Here is a 20,946-nt window from a genome sequence, read left to right as displayed (position 1 = left end):
ACTGTTACCAGAAGGATAATAAACAACCACTTTAGTATAAATATGGCTTATGCTGGGCAGTCATCTACCCGAGACTAATGATGCTGTTAAGAGTATTTGTTCCTGTGTTTGGAAAGTAACTAAGCAGAGAGAAGGGTATGCATTTGGTGTAACAGGGCAGATTAGAGGCAACTAACCTTCCCACTTGAGTAGATTATTCAAGAAAGTGATGAAGTAGTATGGATACTGCCACATTATTGCATCAGCTCTTCCCCTGGACTGTGTACCCTGCTGCGTACAGAAATTGCCAGTGGCCCAGAGGGGCCTGACTAATGCTCAGGAACCCAGGCAGATCCTGCATTGTTGAAGCACAAGTAACCAATGTAAGGCATACTTCCCAGTATGACCCCATACTGCAGACATTCATTTTAATTCTTACTGTACAGAGCAGTTAAACTATTTTTTTTTTTCTTTTTACAGGGTGGAGGGGTGGAAAAGGAAGCTATAACCTCCTCAGATAATACATTTTCAGAAGATGATTTTGACAGGTGCCTCTTGTGTTTTTGTGTGGGGTTCTCCCCCCCCCACACACACTGCTCCTTCCTAATAGCAGCTCTGACACTGTGCCAGGGGATATTGGTTTTGAGGTTCTTGTCAAGGATGGGTATTGCAAAAGGGAAAATATGGATGCTATTAGGAAAGAAGATAAGACACATAAGTGGAACAGAGGCTTCTTTTTCTGATGGTATGATAGGCTGTAGACTAGCTAGAGTCATAGTGTTCAGTCTGGAAGTGAAATCATGAGCTTGGAAACAGGCAACTTTGCTAAGAAGGTGGTAAACCAGAAATGACTGATGACCTTTTGTTATGAAGACCATGATGTGTTAACAGGAAAGCCAGATGTAAAGAAGGAGGAGATGCTCAGAGATATGTGATGTGCTAAGAAGATATATCCTGTCCTCCAGTCCCTACACTAAGCTAGCAGTCATTTCATTGGTGGTTCAGACTGAAACCTACTTAGATCAGTCAAAAAGGCTCCCACTGACTCTCAAAAGCAGGCAGGTTTCTTGTACTTGAAGTAAGGATGCACTTAATTTTTAGAGAGTTGTTGAAAAGAAAATTGAAACAAAATTAAAATTACCTCTTGAGAAAGAGAAAAGAGAAAATACAATGCACAAGTTTGCTGTCCGTGTGCCAAGTGTGGCTGCATGGTAGTGAAAACAGAACTCTAAACTGTAGCTCTTTAAGGAGCCAAGCAATCCTCATTGTCATCTTTTCTTTCTCCCAATGGTCTGACTCCCCCCTAACAGCAAAAAGACTTTTAAGGCTACATGATGAAAGAGGGCAACTCCCGGGGCGAGATCCTGCCATAACCCACCATGCTGGAAAGCTGCTCTTAACACACCCTCCAAATCAAGTGGAGCTTTTACCAGCTCCCAGTCTCGACACAGGGCGATTGAGATGTCAGCAAAGCCATTTCACTACGTTTCCTTGTGACAGGATATTAACAGTTCTGGCTTGATGTGTTGGGCAGGGCTTTTTCTATCACATAAGCAAAGCAACATTTTTCACTATTGACATATACAGTATGGAGGGAAGGTGAAATGTAAAATGAACATTTGGACTTCCAAGTAGTGTTTTTTTTCTTTCCTTTCCTTTCCTTTCCTTTTCTTTTTGTTTGTTTGTTTGTTTTTCATCTGTGTATAATCTCTCTAAGTTTCAGGGCAGGGCTGAGGTGAAGGGGAGAGATTCTAGAACAGCCTGAACTGACAGTTGCTTCTGTTTCACAGTGGAAACTATAAATAGAAATTTTTATTTTTATAAAATGTCACTGCAGACCTGTTCTGGCCCCAAGGTGTTGCTAGCAGGTATAATTGTTATGTGAAAAATACCCTGTAGCATCCTCCTATTCAAATCAGAGTCTGCTGAGTTACCATATGGTGCATTTGTGGCTGCATTGTGTCCTCATCATGGTAGCATTCAATCTCTACATGAAGAAACAGACACAAAGGACCCTTGCTGTAATTTGGTTTCTGTCACCGTTTTCCCCAAAACGTGTATTTAATACTTGCACTCAATACTCCCACTGAATTGTGTCCCTGGTAACACAAATTTGAGTAGAGCTAAAATTATTGTTGCCTCTGGAGAAGATAAAAGCTGTCCTTGAGTCAGAGTTCATGTCAACCTGGATAATGTGAAAACCTGGTCAATGCATTCCCCTTCATGCTTCAGGTTTTTGTATTGTTTCTCAACCAAAAATGCATGTTTTCTGCAGCATGCATGTACATTCAAATATTTGAGGAGCTCCTGGGAGGCATGTACCAGGAAACATGTTCGGCATCACAGTGCTAACTCCTAGCTCCTGATCTTTCTCATCCTAGTAAGAAAGTTTAAAAGGGAGAATGGCACTGTTTTGTTTTGTTATTTTGTTTTTTCTTTTTCTCTAAGTATTGCGGTTTTGAGATTTATGACAGACTGAGCTGTCTTTTATCTCAATTTGATTCCTTCACTAAGATGCTGAATAGCTTGAATTAAGTGTGTTCCTGTCCTTATTTCTTTAGACACTGGAGGCAGCATACTGTGATGTCATGGATGAGATTTGAAGGTGGAGTGCTCCTTTCTGTGCTTGTATTTCTTTCAGTGAAGGCTGATATGTTGTAAATTGCTAACATCTGCATTATGTGCCCTCTGCACAGTCATAATCTGATTTTTATTTTATTTTTTTTTTTTTACCCCAGCTCAGTTCATCAGAGTGACTTTGGCAAAAATGACAGTATTCAATATGTCTTAAAATATCTGCCTTAGAAGGTAGTTAACATCAGGTCTGCCTGTTCACCATTCAGGGCTGATTGTGCCTATGTTGCTGCTTGCATACTCATTTTGAACCCATCCGATTACCTGCCTAACAATGTGAGAGAGCAAAACACATTCATCGGAGTCATTATGGGAACCACCTTCTGCTACTCTGTAAATAAGTTGCCATTTGCTGTGCAGAGTGTGCATGCAGAAGAGACCAAGATAAAGTCCTGCATCTGATGTTGTCTTTTGAATTGATTAGGCTTTCATGAGCAGACACTATTCTTACCCACAGTTCCCACCTGTCTGTCTCAAGGTGGAGACCAGTGTAAAAGTCTGGCCAAAGGGCAATCTAAAATTTAGCACATCATATTTCACTCGTGTAGTGTGGCTCAGATCAGAATTAATACATGAGGAAGGGGAAAAAAAAATGTGTGTCTACAGGGTTGTTAAAATGTCATATTTTACCACAGTTGTGTGACATTTTCCTGAACTGCCCTTGAACAGCTTTTGGGATCCCTCTGAATGGGAGAGTTCTATAAACAACCCATTCATTTGAATTGCTGCTTTTCCTAAGAGAGTCATACACCCAAATTACAGATAATGATGGTGGTCTTGAGATTTGAAGTTTTCTTTTACACCTAAACTGTAATTTTGGTTTTTTTCCACTTTGGTATAACCTATGAACCAGGCACGCTGAGCACTGAGAAGAGTATGTGCATGTCTTGGTCTTACCCTCTCCTGTGTGCCAAAAGCTGCCACCAAGGAGGCAGCACTGGGCTGGTTTCACACTGCTCCAAACCCCTGCAGCTGTTCTTACCTCACTTCTTCATACCAGTGGGACTTGCCTTTGCTGGCTCACAGAAAAAGGCCTCATAAAATATTACTATGGTGCCATGGTCTGTGTCACAGCAGGGCACCATGCAGACAGGCATCGTGAGACAGGCTTGGTCCGAATGGCAGCCCAGCCCATGGCAAGCTGTTAACCTTACAGACCCCAGCACTAAGGAAAATCTTTAGCCTTCAAGAAGCTGATGGCAATATTTGATGGTAATGGAGCTTTTGGATGTATGAGCCCACAGAATGCCAGAAGCAGAATTTCCTGGGTAAATTATCAGTCTGTTGTGTTTACAGGACTTGTAAGAACTGATAGATTTCAATGTTATATGCCCTCCCACAGCTACTGTGCTGCATGGGAAATGGCAGGTGGGTGCTTTGTTTTCTTTGCTAGTTTGTCTTTTTCTTCCCGTGAATTAATCCCTAGCAACAACAAGTTGTAATGGAGGCTGTTTCTCAAGAGGAAGTATTTCTGCTGTTCTTACTGATAAGTTTACTGTTAATCAATATTTGAACCTCCAGGGCTATGAAATCTGGTCCTGCATCCTTGTTTCATCTTCTTTAATGGATGGACTATTTCTGTGTCAGCTGTGGATCTAAGTTTCCAAGTGACCATCTGTGGCAATTCGTGTTATTCAATCAATGGTCTACAGCCCACAGGTGGTCTATAAAACATCAGAAGGTGATCTGTATAGCAGTGGGAGTTGGAAGTGAAAATCAAAGCAATCCTAAAAGCATACACAGTGACGCCCTGCAGTTAGCGGTGAGCAGTGATGTGCCAGCTGCATGCAGAAACATCTGGTAGGCACAGATCGATGGGTACAGCATTGCCTGTGGAATTTCCCCCCCCAAAAATTTCATTGGCTTTTTGGTTATTAGAGAAGCTTGAGAAACACTGCTCTCAGGGATATATTGAACTTTTGAAGTTTGGTGTTTGTTTGTTTTTTTTTTTTTTTCATCAACTTGGCTGTTTCACAACATGGGAATGATGTTTTTACATACTTGCACATCAGATTTGTAGATAAGTGATTTGGAGGCTGGGTATGGGTAATTCTGGCACTTCCTTGAGGTGTTGTGAAAGAAACTACTTGTGGACAGTGAAGTACAGCTGTCTCTGTTTTACCTGGGAAAACCACAAAGCTCCTTCAACTGTGCAGACAGTCCCTGAAGTGTGCTGTACACATCATCTGCCTGGAGGCAGAGAGCTGCCTCTGGGCCTGCCAGCAGCGGGGATGCTCCCATACGTTGCACTTGGATGTGTGGCATGCACAAGCTTCACAAAACAAGTCTGTACAGGTTTGCCCTGCAAGATGGGTGTCAAGGCTGCCCTTACCGATAGTTACAGGTAGTTGTGATTTCCCTTATGGTTTTCCAATGGCCACAAGGGCCCACAGGTCCCAGCATGCTGCTATGTGCCAGTGTGGGCTGTATTCCCACCTGCCTTCCAAGCAGGTGTGTGTGGGCTGTTTATCACACAGTCATATTCACAAATCACTTGGTTCCTATTATTTATTAATTACAAGGAGGTATTTTTAGAGGCACTGTGCTTTGTAACTGTTTTTTTCTCCTAGAATATTTTCTATTTATATAAAATAAAAAGTTATTTCTTTGTGGTTCTGTCATGCAATTTGCAGTATTGACAGCCTTGTGTATGAGAGGATTATGACAAAAAACAAAACAAAACAAAGTTGGGCACAATGCTGTTATATTAATGTGTGCTTTTTCTTTTGTCTCTTAATTTTCACCTTTTGCTTGCATTCTATTCACTGCATTTTAAACTTTTCTTAACAGGATTCCATGAGGATGAACTTTCTAAACAAACAATAAAAACAACACTCCCTTTTATTCATCTTATATATCTATGAGTATCTTAACAAAAATGCAAACATTGCCACAGCTCTGACTGTGAGTTTTAGTTTCTGCTGACAGTTTCATTACTGAGAACAACAGGATTTTTCACTTGAAATATAAGGAAAAAACCTCTGAAATACTCTTTGTTGGAATTTGAATTTGTCTCCTATCAGTAAAGTAATATGAGTAAGCTCAGGACATCTTGAAGTACTACTTGTGGCACTCCTCAAAGAATATCTGACAGGCAAGATTGCTGAACTGTTGTGTATGGTTAGCTGAATTGATGTCAACAAGAATCCCCCTTCAAAAATAATAATAAAAAAAGCTGGATTTACAAGAGCTTAGTTAACAGTCACATATTACTTGTAGGAAACAAGGTCTTGTGCATTAGAAGTCCAGGAGAAGAGATGTAGGCTAAGCAAAGCTTTGGGGACAGCTGAGATAGATGAATTATATGTTCTTTTCAGCATGATAAGATGCTAGTAAAAATAATTTTATAGATCATGTGTTTTGAAGAATGTTTCTTCACTGAGGTAACTGAAGTTGTGAGGCATCGTTTCATCAGGGGCAGGCAATGTTGGTGTTGAAATGCAATTGCAAAGCATTAGGAATTGGAATATATGGAGTCTTTTTCACATTCATGACTGGGGAGGGTGGGAAATAAGGCTTATTATATATAAAAGAATTTTCCTAGGTTAGAGTTTTTAAGGCAAAATGAAATAATTACGTTGTGCTTTCAAAGTATTGTGCCATAGAAGTGTTCAAGGATATTTTTTATTGAATATAGTTTTAATAAAACAATAGCTCATTGGGTTTAGTAACACAAGAACACCTTGAGTTTGAAGTTTTACACCACTTTTAACTGTATTTGGAAAAGTTGCAATACTGGCACTTGAGTAAAAAATTAAACAATTGTTCTGAAGATTGTAAGAAATCTGTGACATTCCTAGCCTGATACTACAGAGTAAGGGGGTAAAGATGAATTGAAAATGCTTCAGGCGGGATCAAAGCTTGGATGCAGTCTTTGAAATTCTGCAGTCATTCTTCATCCATGAGAGAGTTTCCTCCTGTTAAATGATAATTCTGAGTAGGGCCATTAATTTGTCTTCAAGTTGCAGGCAATTAATCAAGTAGGCAAGAAAAAAAGTTAAATTATTATTGTTTGCAAGCTTTAACTCTCTTGGGTGCTAAGACAATCAAAATGCTGACTCTCCTGTGTACTGACTCAGGCTTTCATCTCTTCCCATGTCTTGCCTGAGATTTCTGTGATGTATCTAGTTTTCTGGTCATCTTTCCAGGCTCTGGCCAACCTCAGTGCCTTGTGACCATCTTTTTCTACTATGCTGAATGCACCAAAAGGTAAACTGGGGCTACATCCTTTAGGTGGTTGAGGCCCCATCCCTGGAGGTGTTTAAGGCCAGGCTGGATGAGGCTCTGGCCAGCCTGATCTAGTGTGAGGTATCCCTGCCCATGACAGGGTGGTTGGAACTAGATGATCCTTGTGGTCCCTTCCAACCCTGACTGATTCTATGATCCTTCACTTGCACTGATGGGATTGGGGTATGTTAGAGGCTGATGGACTAATCCTGAGTTTGGAGAAATCATGCAGTGCCTTCTGAAAGATCCCCATCTGCAACCTGCTTCTGTAACTCACTGTATATACTCCAGTGAGGTCCTCTGTGAGATGCTGTCTCCCTCCGTTGCCTCCATAAAAGACACAACAATTAGAAGAAAACTTAACAACCAGTTTAAATGGGTTTTGAGTAATTTATGAGACTGAGAATCAGGAGGAAGGTTGGCATTTCACAGCCTCAGTTCAGAATGCTGCGTTCAGCTCTGGATGCAAAGTGTCTCATCAAGGTTTTCTGTCCATCCAGGTTTTCACAGGCAACAGCAACGCCGACAGTGTGGTACACCACAAATTTCTGCACTCGGTGAAAGCTCGCTTCTTGCGTTTCGTCCCTCTGAAGTGGAACGTCGGTGGGCAGATAGGACTGAGAGTTGAGGTCTTCGGCTGCTCCTATAGTAAGTGGCTACATCTTATGTTTTCTCAAAAAGCTTTTTGTGCTGTGAGAGGGGTCCAGCACAAGTTTTATGAGTTAAAATGTAATGTGAAATACAGAGCCATCGGTTTGTTGTTTGTTTTTTTTTTTTCCATAGTTGTTCTTGTCTTTCTGCTTGGGGATGTGCTGGTGTATCTAGCTCAGCTGGTGAAGCTTTATGAGAGCTGAGCCTACCACACAATGATTTGCTGCTTTTTGTGAGGGCAAGGCAGTGAGACGCAACACGTAGTGCCATGGTCTAGTTGATTGCTTATGGCTGGGTGATAAGCTGGACTGGATGATCTTGGAGGTCTTTTCCAACCTGGTTGATTCTATGATTCTATGATTTTATGAAAATTTACCACCCTGCTGGAGGACACAAAGATACTTGGGATTGGCTGTACAGCTTTACTTAGGAATGATGCTACCTTTTGCTTAAATCGTTACTTTCTGGTTTTAAAGCAAGTTAACTAGTTGTTGAAGGAAGTTCTGCAGATTGAGCAGCTAGTACTAGTACTTCTATTTGAGGCTGGTGACTTCATAGCACCTGAGAGAACTAATCTGCTGATTTAAATGCTTTTGCATGAGTGTTTTCTTTGACAGTCTTCCTCATAACACACGGTGATGATCCTCTAAGACATCGTCTGAAGCACTTTGTCACACAGTCTTTGAAACAGCCTATAAATATTGTTACCATGGGGTATTTTGGCCAGCATACACATTGGTGTACTGCCTATCACCATGGAAAGAGTGCAGACATAAAGAAAAAGGACCAGTATCACTCCCTTGTACAAAACAAGTATACAAATGAGGAAACACAATTCCAGTGTTTGTTTCTCAGGTTACTGTGAATCTATTTCTGAAACAGGTAAATGTGACTTGAGATACTGATGGAGATGGGTGAGGTTTTGCAGGCAATTAACAGTAAGTTCAACATGATGTGGCACGGGTCACCATCAAGTGACACTGTTGTTCTTGTACATCTCCCCATTTAGCTTAGTTCTTCGTCTGCTCCTGCCAGGTGCAGAAAAGGGATTGTAAAACAATAAGTGTAAAATCTCCTATTTGGGAGTCTTCTCAAATTCATCTGAGCAGAATCAATGAGCCAAGTGTCTTAAACCTTTTGATTCACATGATCCCATTGAACAGAGCTCCAGGATTCTTAGTGGTCTCATCACTACACCTGGGCCTTAGGACTGATTCATGTGGTTTCACGGGGAGATCCTTTTTCTAGTCTCTACAGATCTATCTGTAGAGATCCATTCAGCTTTTTTAAAAAGCTGCTTCTCCACCTACACTGATGCTCAGGCACTGTGGACTATTACTTATTTAAGTGCAGACGTGCAGCAGCCTAGTCTGAATGGATAGTCAGTAGGGCAAGAGACCTTTTCCAGCTCAAACAGTGGACACGGAAACTGAAACCTATAAATCAAAGCCAACTGCCCTTGATGACATTATTCCAAAGCAAGTATCTCATCTATTTTCAAAGAGCTTTATTCTGTTAGCAATGAACGAGCCTCTGCAGTGAGGAGTATAATCCAAACAGATGTGAAACAAATAGAACTTGAAATGGAGGTTGAAAGTTTTGTAGCTCAGTCTGCTTTGGTTCTAGTCCACGTGAAATACTGTGCAGGCTCTACTTTCATGTCAAATTTTGGTTGTATCTTCTATCATATGAAAAAGCACTTGCAGGCTCTTTCCTTGTGCTGATATCATCTGAGTCTTCATCTTTGTCCTGTAGCCTGCAGTTACAGGGAACAAAAACAGTTGTGCACAATTAAGGTAGGAGATTGAAAAAAAAAGAAATAAAGGGATTCATAAAAGTTTTACAGAATGTCGAGATATTCATTCCATTTTTATAAATTGTGCCATTCAAATTTCTCTCTGGCAAATTGCATATGCCAAGCAATATCTGTCTACAAGTTTTGCTTAGATAGTTTCCCAGTCTTGGCTATGCCTAAGCCAGGCACTCCAGCACTCTGCAAAAGATGTGTGATCATTTATAAAATGTCATCTTTACTGTTATACTGACAGAATATCTGCAGCAGATCTTGAGCTGGTGTACACCTACATAACTGAGTTTTGTAATGTTTGAGAGCATACAGACTTGTCCACCATGTTCAGTTCTCTCACAAGAAATATATTAATAATTTGAAGAGCTTTTAAAAATAAATTATAAATCACCAGAGGCAGGCTGTTGGACAAGCCAGGAAGGAAATTATTCCAGGAGAGTAAATGTTCCAAATGTGCATCATCTCTTGGAGATGACCCTTCATACAAGTGTCTGCCTGTGTATGAAAGAAGGGGTATAAGGCTGGGAGTAGGAATTACATTCTAGTCACCTACCTGTACCAAAGGCTTCAGCTGATAAAAAATCATCTGTAAGAGCCTAATTCCCTGTTATGCCCAATCCTCTTTAAGATGTTGGAATGACTTAAAGGCTTTTGTAGGTAAACAAACCCAGAGTACTTGATCTTAAGTCCTCTGAAGCCAAAGAAAGGATTTCCACTGGCATTTGAGCTTTGGATCTATTCCTGAGGTATGAGATAAAAAGAAAACATGTGCATGGGGAACACATATGAACCAAATCCTACACAAAGGTGCATGTGTGACTGTGGAGTCATTTCTACCTCTTAACCTACTTGTATAGGCAGGTTGAAATTCAGATGGTGCTGGCCTGCTTGCTCTCCCTTTCACTTTCCAGGAAAACATTGCCCCAGAAGCACAACACCTGATCTGAAAACAGAATTGCTTTATAGTGATAGTGGGGCTGAAATCTGCAGTTTTCATTTACAAGCAAGCTGGAGATACTTTATGAGTGAGTGGCAACATTCATTGCTTGGCTGAAACAAACGTCTGCAGACACTGACAGTGTAGGCCACTGGAATTTCATGTGCTGCTGCACATCTGTTGAAAGCCTGGGACTACTGCCAAATGTACAGCTGAGCACTTCACTGTAATACACAAGGGTGTGGAAAATAGCCTGTGGTTCCTTGGGTGATCTCTGCTCACATCAGCTGCTTTTTACCTTTGCATATTTGAGCAGAAGATGACAGCTGTAAGAAAAGTTTGTGGCTTCGCTGCTGCTTAAGCATTTTGTAATGCAGCTAGGTGAATGTGACAGTCTTGTGCCAGCACAAGGTTCTGACCTCTCATTTTCGGAGTGTGCAGTCCTGTGCAGCGTATTCTGCTGAAGAGGTCCCAGGAACACAACCTTGTGCTGACTTCTGGCAAACGCAGCTTTTGATGACTGTTTAGTAGGGAACATGTGGAAGGCATCAGGTCTTGTGGGTCACCAAATGCTCTGCTAGGACATAGTAACAAAAAATACTGGTAAATCCTATTAAAGATTAGGTCCTATGTGCAATGGATGCCAAAGTGACTAACTTAATGTGATTGCACTGTGCTGCTGAATGGCACTCACTGTTGTTTATTACTACTTGATAGAAGTAATTTACTTCTATAAATTTATCCCCAAAACTGCACTGTCAAGCAAGAGAGCTTGCTTGTTTTTCTTTTTTCTTCACTGCTTTTTCTTGTCACCCTCTAATTGGTTGCTAGTTGATGTTTCTTTGAAACATAAATCCATGTTTTAACAACAAAGCTCTTTCAGACATGTGAATGTGCTTGACCCTGTCCAGTACAGACTGAAGTTCCTGTGCAAGAAAGCACTCCAAGGCAGTCAAATCAGCTGAAATGCACAGATGACACATGCTAATTGTTATTTACTTTCTTACACAGAAAGAATGCATTTAAATGAAAATTAATTACATTTATTTGAAAGTCTTGTCAAGATTTCTTCTCACATCCTCAAAACAGGTACTGAAATATGAAAGACATATCTGAAAACGTATATTGATGTTAAAGGGTTTATAAGTTAAATGGAAATTTCCCTGCAGAGGTATGTGTAAGCTCTCACTGTCCCTTTGCAGCAGAGGCTCCAGCAGCAGTGTGATTGTAACAGATAACCAGAGCTGCAACAGAAGACATGTTCAGACAAATAACAAACCAATTGCTTTTGATGCTGGGGGCAGTGAAGGGGGAATCTCTTTTATACTTGGGAAAAGTCTCATTAGCTTAGTGCAGGAATAAAAATCTGCTGACACAATTGCTTCTATAGGATAAGATTTATAGCTGCATTGAAGATGCTGGTCATATTCTATAAACAGCCCAAAATGCATCAGCACAATCAGGTGTACGTACATTTAACAGGCTGGGAAACCACAGGAGAAACAGTGACAGGGTGTGAGACAGAGTATCTTCTGCCTTTGAGAGCTGAGTTCTTCATTTGCAGGTCAGGGCTCTGATTTCTCATCTTTTGCTGTCATTGCTTCAGGGAATATGATCTGATACTGTGCTTTTTCATTAAATCTATATGTATTATTTTTTCTCCCCACCTTCCTCCATTCTCTCCTTTGTCTTCTTATGAGATAGAAAAGAATGTATTACGGAGAACCACTTAATGTCTGATGGGCACTGATGAGTACTGCTTGTAACCAGTCATGCTGGTTAAATACCCAAATGATTGCTTACCAAGAGGCAGACATGGATTTGTGATAGATCTGTATAGTAGAACAGTTACTTCTGAGATCCTTATCCACATTCATCCCTTGTTTTCATGTCTGAGAAGGGTATAGAGAAGGAAGTCAGACTGCTTCAGACTCACTCAAGCCAGTAAAGCATGACTGACCAGGAGAGACATCTGTTCAGGCCAGGAACAGTCCTCTTTCCTGCAGGGAGTTAAAGCTTCTGTTCATTGATGCAAGACAAAAAGTTCCTGTCTCAAATTGCAACTGTTCCTAGACAATGTTTTTATGTTTTGGAAAACTTGGCCCAGTGTTTACCTTTTCTCAAACCACTAGGAGATCCATTTTGTTAGAATGAATGTGTATCTCCTCCACTGCTGGGAGTATAATGCTGCTCTAACATTGCTCCCAGTCTGGTATCTCTTAGCATAGCTGGTCCCACAAGTTCAGTCCTAACACATTCTTTGTGTTATGTTATATGTTATGTTGTGTTTTTCTTTTTGCTTTTTTTTGTTTGGTTGGTTTGATTATTTTGGGTTTGTTTGTTTGTTTGTTTTGCCTGTTTGCTTATTTATATGTATTTGGGGGGGTGTTATTTTTGTTTGGCTTAGTTTTTTTGGGGGGGTTTGTGTGTGTGTGTGTGGGGGGTAGTTAATTCTGGATTAACTAGGAAATCTAGCTTCTAGCCTTTGTTTTCACCCACTCCCAAGTGACTTTGCCATTTGGACCTATGTTAGGACAGGAAATTCAAATGGAATAATATAATCAAAACCCCTGAGGGTCTGAGTATTTCAGAAAAAAAACATGATGAATTAGTTCTACTTCATGGGAACTTCTTTGGTTGTAAGCAGAAGCACATACACATTTACAGCAGAGGTATTTGTTTGAATTGTTGGCCAGCTAAAAGGAGCATGAAACAAACATATTTTAGCTGATCTCACTTTTGATGACCTGTTGGTGAGGACACTGTAGCCAAGTACTGAGACTGAGTCCTTCTTCAGGGAGCATAAGTAAACCAGCAGGCAGTGCAGAATGAAACCCATTTGTTGTGTTCTGGGTTTATTCCTGCAGGTTTTTTAGGACTTACAACACTTCTGATCTTTGTTCTCTTGCTGCAAGTGGATTATGGACATATATGGACTCAATAAACACTAAGCAAACAGGCAAATTTTCAAGAGTGATTGTATTAGGATTCTGCTGTGTCTTTCAGTTTTTAACAGGAAGGCAACGATTTGTTGTCTTGCAAACTGTCACTAACGACTTTTGGCTGCCAGTGTTAGCATTTATTTGACATATTCCCATTTCATTCAGGGCTGTTTATTGGCCAGTGTACTCACAAATGATAATTAGTGAAGCAAAACTTCTCAGAAACAGGTTTTCCTTTGTGTTATACTCTGTAAATGTCAACTGTCTGTAAATTTCTCTTCAAGAAACTGCGTTATGCTGTGGCTTAGTGGAGAGTTAAGAAAAAAGGACTGGATTATGAATTCAGACTGTTTGAAGTCTTAAATCTTAAGAAGGAAAAAGGGCTACTATTATGGCAACTCCGAATCAGTGCTCTCTTATAGTATCTTTGACAGATAGAAGGACTATCAGCTTCAGCTGCAAAATGCACTGGAAATCAAAGACTGCAACTTCTTAATAAGCTATTTCCTAATTCCTGCCTGTGTTAAAATGAACTAATTTTCATGATACACTTGCAATTTACTTTAAAGAAATTGCAGTATTGAATGTATCCAGGGGAAATTCCTAGGAACTAAACTATAAATTAATTCCTTTTACAGAAACAGAATCACAGAATCACAGAATGTTAAGGGCTGGAAGGGACCTCAAAAGATCATTTGGTCCAACACCCCTCTGGCAGTCAAAGTGTTGACTGAGAGAAATCAGCAAATCTGAAGGATCTGTTTCTGAACACCTAATTCAGAAGTAAAAACCAGTAAAATCAGACGTATTTATGGTACTTTCTAAACTAGCAATTGTTCTATGTATGATGCTAAACAGCATGTGATAATTCTAATATCACAGATAAGAATTTAGTCTTAATTTATCCTGGAGTGATTTTTTTTCCAGGATTCAATTTCTTTGCAGTAACATTCTCATAAAAAATCACAGAATCACAGAAACACTCAGGTTGGAAAAGACCCTCAGGATCACCAAGTCTAACCCAGAACCCTACTCTACAAAGTTCACCCCTAAACCATATCCCCAAGCACCATGTCTAAATGACCTTTAAACACATCCAGGGTTGATGACTCAACCACCTCCCTGGGCAGCACATTCCACTGTCTGACTGCTCTTTCTGTGATTTTTTTTTTCCCTAATGGCCAGTTGTAGCTTTAGGACATTCCCTCTTGTTCTATCACTAATTACCTGTGAGAAGAGACCAGCACCAGCCTCTCCACATCATCCTTCATTTAATTGTACAGAGTGATGATGTCTTCCCTCAGCCTCCTCTTTTCCAAACTAAACAGCCCCAGCTCCTTCAGTTGCTCCTCATATGACTTATTTTCCAGGCCTTTCACCAGCTTTGTTGCCCTCCTCTGCCCTTGCTCTGGCACCTCCACATCTCTTTTGTACTGAGGTGCCCAAAACTGGACACACTACTCGAGGTGTGGCCTCACCAGAGCTGAGTACAAGGGGACAATCACCTCCCTGCTCCTACTGGACACAGCATTTTTGGTACAAGCCAGGATGCCATTGGCTTTCTTGGCCACCTGGCCACACTGCTTGCTCATATTCAGTTGCTTATCAATTAGAACCCCAGGTCCCTTTCTGCCAGACAGCTTTCCAGCCACACTTCCCCAAGCCTGTAGCATTGCTTGGGGTTATTGTGACCCAAGTGCAGGACCTGGCATTTGGCTTTGTTGAAGCTCATCCCATTAATGCTGGCCCATGGATCCAATGTGTCCAAGTCCCAGTGTAGAGCCTCCCTACCCTCATGCATATCAACACTCCCACCTAACTTGGTGTCATCTGCAAATTTACTGTGGCACACTCTGTTTTCATCGAGGTCATCAATAAAGATGTTAAACAGAAATGGTCCCTGAGGAACACCACTTGTAACCGGCCACCAACTGGTTTGAAGTCCATTGGCCACCACTCTTTGGGCCTGTTTGCTCAGCCAGTGCTTTATCCAGCAGAGTGTGTTCATCCAAGTCATGAGCAGCCAGTTTGTCCATGAGAATTCTGTGGGAAACAGTGTCAAAGGCTTTTCAGAAGTCTAGGTAGACAATAACCACAGCCTTTCCCTCATCCAACAGTCAGGTCAGCCTGTCACAGAAGGACATCAGGTTGGTCAGGCAGGACCTGCCCTTCATAAACCCATGCTGACTGGGCAGTTGCCTTCTGATTTGGAATGGAATGAGTTTTGGAGTGACATAATTACTCATCAAATTTAAATTTTGAGTTCTTTGCAAGTTTGTGTTCCATCAAACTTCTGTACAAACTGACATACTGACATGCCAAAGTTATCAAAGGTAGTTTTCATGGTAGCAAATCATTACCAGGCCATTTATTTTCTGAGATTGTAGTACTTGATAGCAAACTTTTTAAAATTCTGATCCACTTTAAAAAAGAAAAAAAAAAAAGGGAAAAAAAAGAAACAAACCACCTAACTCCTATGATTTTTGTTTTCAAAGAGGAACAAATGAAACTACTATTAGTGCTAAAAATCCTAGAATTTTCAAGGGAGCTTAGATTACTTCAATCAGCCACTTTAATCACAATGCAGTTGTTGACCTGAAATTTTTTGATTTTTTGCTATATGGACCTTTCAGTTATTTTGAAAAAGAAAATGGAAAACCAACAGCTTTGGATTATCATTAGAATGTGGTTAGCAAAGATAGTCTCTGCTCTTTTTTCTCAGTGACTGTGAAGGTATTTGTCTTTGTAAATGTATTCCAGAGGATATGCATCTTAGTGAACTCTTATTCAAATTCTGCATCATCTGATGTTCTTAATCATTATTAATTTTGCTAACAAAAAGAAATACCAATTGCCAGATTTATTATTTACAACAGATATTTTATCCATAATTTGTGCCTAGTTGGAACTGAATTTACATATGTCAGTCACATGTTTGAATGCAGTATGTTAGTTGAAAATATTTAAAATGTTCTGATTACTTTATTTAAAAAAATAAAAAATTTATTAAAAATACATTTTGCTTAAAATGCCACTTTGTAATACAAAGAGAGTACTGCTGCTGCCAAAGAAAATATTAATTGCAATTGAAGTATTAAAAGCTTGTTTCCCATCACAGTGATTGGGTTTTAGAGTCTGGCTGAAGGGGAAAATATGTTTCTAATAGGATTTTTGAAGGTGTATAATCAGTTTAGATGCCTGGTTCCCATGAAATCCCTTCAAGAGCTTTTTGAATTGGTATTTGGCTATTCCTGCTAGCCTAGTCAATTTGCATGCAGAAACACAGCTGATAAATTCCATCACAAACAAGAACCCAGTACACAGAGGCAAAGATGATGCACATTTGGATGCAAAGGTGGTCGCAGACAAGGCCAACACACAGAAACAGCTGAACAGATGCTTGTGAAGCTATAAAAAATAGAGAACTGAAGTGTTTAAAGCAGTGAATAACACCCTGGGTGTATATATGAGACAAACAGCAAACATGGTGAGGGATGCTCTGGAGATCCCAGTACAATGGAAGGCACCTCTTCTGTTCCAAAAATTTGAATGAGAAAGCAGTCTTGCATGATTAGAAAGGGGAGAACAAGTGAAGAGTGGTTTTATTGCAATCTTCCCTTTCATTCAGGGGGGTTGGAACTAGATGATCCTTGTAGTCCCTTCCAACCCTGACTGATTGTATGATTCTATGTTTGATTCTATGATTCATTGGGTGGAGAATTGGGGTTGCAAATGCTGTTGCTCAAATGTCACATATGTCCTGTGTATGTGTGCTTCTGAGAATACCTGGCTTCAACTGATATTTGAAAATATCCTGAAAACACAGAGTTCCTCTCCTGATGTTGTCCTTCCTTTTCATTTTGTCACACTCTTTCTCTCAGAGTCAGATATTGCAGACTTCGATGGCAGAAGTTCACTCCTCTACAGGTTTAATCAGAAGCTTATGAGCACATTCAAAGATGTTGTTTCCTTGAAGTTCAAGAGCATGCAGGGGGATGGGGTCTTATTCCATGGAGAAGGACAGCGTGGAGACTACATTACCTTGGAACTTCAGAAAGGGAAGCTCTCTTTGCACATCAACCTGGGTAAGGGTAATTAGGATTCTTGCTTCACATATTACTGTAACAAGGAGTGTCTTGCTTTGCTTTTGTAAATATTTATATTAGACAGCATCTAGAAACTCCAGCTGAGATCTACAAAGTATGCTGAGTGCCTCAGACAGCTCACAGCTTAAATACTGGTTAAAGAAGGTACAAGGGGAAGCAAAAGAGAATAGGCATGACTGATTTCAGGCAGTATCTGATAGCTTAGCCAAGAAGAGACCTTGGCTCTTCTAACTAGTGCTGACTGAGGCTGAGCAGCTCAATGCCTAATTTTGAAGTTTTGACCCCTCTGCTTGATGATGTTTCCAAGTAGTAACTTAAAAAAAAAAAGTTTCTTTGTTTCTCTTTCTTCCTCCTTTTTTATTTTTATTGGGTCTTTTTAAGAATAGTATTCCCAAGAAGTTTGATGTGGAGTGAAAAAGCCTTAATTTTGGTTTCTGTTTTGCTTTTCCCATTCTATGATCAAACCTGAGCTGAAAATATGTAATTTAAATGAAAACATTCTGGTCATTACATTGTGCACTCTTGCATTGCTTTGCTTCTGGAGGTGGTTTCAATTGAAAAACTAGTATCTGGCCTTCACATCATTGTGTGATCATGTTGGATCAGAGGAACAGATGAAAGCCTGGCTTTAATTTCTTTCTGTAGAAGGATGCTTGCATTTTTCTGCTGAATACACTACAGCACTTTGATAATGGCAGGAACTTCTTTAGCAGGAGTGACTATGCCTCCTCTCCAAGCCTGATTACAAAATCTTCATTAGCTTCTTCTGTGGGTGACCTGTGATACTCGTCTCAGCAGGCTCCGTTGAATCAATTTCTCACACTGAAGGGTTTGAGTTGGGCAGAAGTATTCATGCCTGCAATGCTGTACTTCATTCAGCACAGCACTTACCCTCTTTGGGTACTGAACTTGGTCTGAAAGTCTTAATTGCCTATCAAGGTGGAAAGCTGAAACAAACCTCCCTCTGTTAAACGTCAGGGTGTGGTCAAAGAGGGGAGTGAATGAAGGTCCAAGTTTTCTCACCACCACTCTCAGTCCTAATAAGTGGGATGAATAAAGTGATCTGAGCCATTGGCAGTTCTTATACATGCTGCCTAGACTGCCAAGGCTGATTTTAAAGAAAATGAGAGATCAAGCATCTAGTAACATACAGTGTTAGCAGGGACAGATCTCAGACTACCGGTTCCAGGACACTAAGAAGTTTGTCTAGAGCAGATAATGCAGGTAATAGTGCAGTATCTCATTCCCCTGTTCACAACTGTCTTATCAGACAGTTTTGGAGCACGTGTTCTCCCCATTCCACTGGAATATAAAAAAAGGACACACACTCCTTTTAAATGAGAGGCTCTGAAGTGTTTGGATCTATAACCAGCTGGAAAACAGAAGAATGCTTGAAATCACCAGGGTTAGGGCCTAAGCACTTTTATGACTCTTGATCTAACCTTTTGGACACTTAGGCCAGGTTTAAGAATCTGAGCTGAACAAACCACCTGTGTCCACGTTGCTTCACTGACATGTGGCTTTTTTTTCTCTGAAACTGAAGTGTCAGGAGTCATCAGTTTATGTGAATAGACAGGAGATTTTGGTGCATCCTGAAGGGAGTTCTTGAAACACCAGGGCTTTGAAGGCATAACAGAACCAAGGGCACACACAGAGTGGTGAAATCCTGTGTGCTGTGATGTGTGGGCTCACCACTGGGAAAACTTCCTGATTTATTTAAAGGATTTCAGGGGAAAAATATTTGTGTATGTGCATATATACACATGCATGAGCAAGGGTCCCAAAGAATCTAAGGCAAATTTTGACAAGGATCTGTTTCTGATGGGCATCTATTTTGCATCTAGGAGCATTGCTCTGTGCTCCTCATGAGTCCCCATGCTTGAGTTAAGGGCCTGGAGGTAACTCTGATGTCTTCTGCCTGTCTCTGCCCATCCAGGGGACTCCAACTTGCACTTCAGTAATAGCCACACATCTGTCACCCTGGGCAGCCTCCTGGATGACCAACACTGGCACTCAGTTCTCATAGAGCGCTTCAACAAGCAAGTGAACTTCACAGTGGACAAGCACACGCAGCACTTCCGAACGAAGGGTGATTCAGATCACTTGGATATTGATTATGAGGTGTGTGAAGCCCTTTAAGCTATAACCTAGGAGATGAGCCTGAATTGATATGAAATGAATGTGATGAAAAACAACCATCCTATGAGCTGTTTTTTTATCATTAAAGGTCTTTTCGTTATTTAGTATTTCATTTCCAGAGAGCTCCTTTCATAGATACCAAACATAGACTCTGTGCAATTATATTACAACAGTCTGAGAAGAACACCAGTGTTTAGGCAAATACACACTGGATTATGCTTACACTCCCAAGTACAGCAGACTTTGAGCCAAACTAAAAGGAATAATTCAGGTTCCAGTAAAATCTTCAGGGAGCAACGATACTTATCTGTAAAGAGAGGTGCTGTGTCATCATCTCCAGTATGGTTTTAATGGGATCATTATGCACCATCTCTGCATCATATTGACACGACCATGGGGATATCAGTTGTGAGTTGTGCCTCTATCCAGCCACTGCTTTCTCAAATTAAAGCTCTCCATGTAGAGATGATCAGATAAAGACTTTTGTTTTCCCATTAGGAATGGAACACTCTGACCCAACTGACAAGACAACTAGTTCTGACCCAAGTTCTTTCACATCTGGGGTAACGATGGTTTAGGGAGACTGAGCAGGGGAAACATCCTGCCTGCCCATAGAACCCAAAGTTGGTGTACTCCCCTATGATGAGACCAAGGTGTGGCAGAGCACAGTTTGTATCACTCCAGCAGTTTAGTGCTCATGGCTTGTAGTGGATAAAAAATATCTTTTAAACCCCTTTATATCATCATATGTACATGCAAGACAGTTCCTTATCTGTTCCCCGCATCAATGCACACCTGTGTGCAAATTATCCATGTTCATTTTTATTACCACTTGTCTACCAAGTCTTGCTAGCTTGCAAGGCACAGGGTCATGCTTGCACAGTCAGAGCCATCACTCTGTCTGGATGCACTGAGCTGGCATGGTTCATTGCTTAAGAGACCACAAGTTTCCCCTCTGCACTTTGGATTCATTTTTCTGGAAAGGATCAATTCTTAGAGCACCCAAGGGACAAAAGCAGGTGACTCAGCAGTGGCAGGTACTTGTTCTCTGCTCTTCTCATGTTCCAGCTGAAATTCCCTTTGCATTCCACAAAGCAAGGTAGAGAGAGTGGTACCAGTCCCCTGGCACTGCTGTTCCAAATCACAAGCACGTTTAGTAGAGACAGCACATCTGAGCAGCAAGATTCCAAAACAGCTTCAGGCTCAACTAGCAAGGGCCAAAGGTGTAACTACTTTTGAGATGGGATTGAGAAAAGCCAAATGGTTGAGTCATCAGCTTTCCTAATTTCAAAGTAATAAAATTGCTTGCTTCCTACTATAAGATTTTTGCAAATTAGGGAAAGCTCAGGGTCCAATGTATTCTGCCAAACATTTTTCCAGATGTCCCAGACAGGGAGCATGCTGGAGATCTTCAGCTAGTGTAAATCAGCATCACCTCTGACCTCTGTGGCACTCCATCCTGGCCCCTGGTACTTAGTTATTCATACAATGTGTTTTTGTTCTACTGGCACTGAGGCAATCTTT

General features: G+C 40.7%; 1 protein-coding gene across 1 annotated transcript in view; it reads left to right on the top strand.

Annotated features, from left to right (window-relative positions):
• Nucleotides 1-20,946, top strand: part of CNTNAP5 (contactin associated protein family member 5) — a 226,655-nt gene that overhangs the window by 48,817 nt on the left and 156,892 nt on the right. The window contains exons 4-6 of the mRNA XM_054381243.1: nt 7,341-7,488; nt 17,059-17,262; nt 19,220-19,404. Coding sequence (XP_054237218.1) covers nt 7,341-7,488; nt 17,059-17,262; nt 19,220-19,404 — 537 coding nt within the window. The remainder of the gene's footprint in view (nt 1-7,340; nt 7,489-17,058; nt 17,263-19,219; nt 19,405-20,946) is intronic.

This window comes from Indicator indicator, chromosome 5 (assembly GCF_027791375.1).
Source record: "Indicator indicator isolate 239-I01 chromosome 5, UM_Iind_1.1, whole genome shotgun sequence".
NCBI classification, from domain to species: domain Eukaryota; kingdom Metazoa; phylum Chordata; class Aves; order Piciformes; family Indicatoridae; genus Indicator; species Indicator indicator.
The sequence above is the reverse complement of the archived record's forward strand: the minus strand, read 5'-3'. Positions and strand labels throughout refer to the sequence as shown.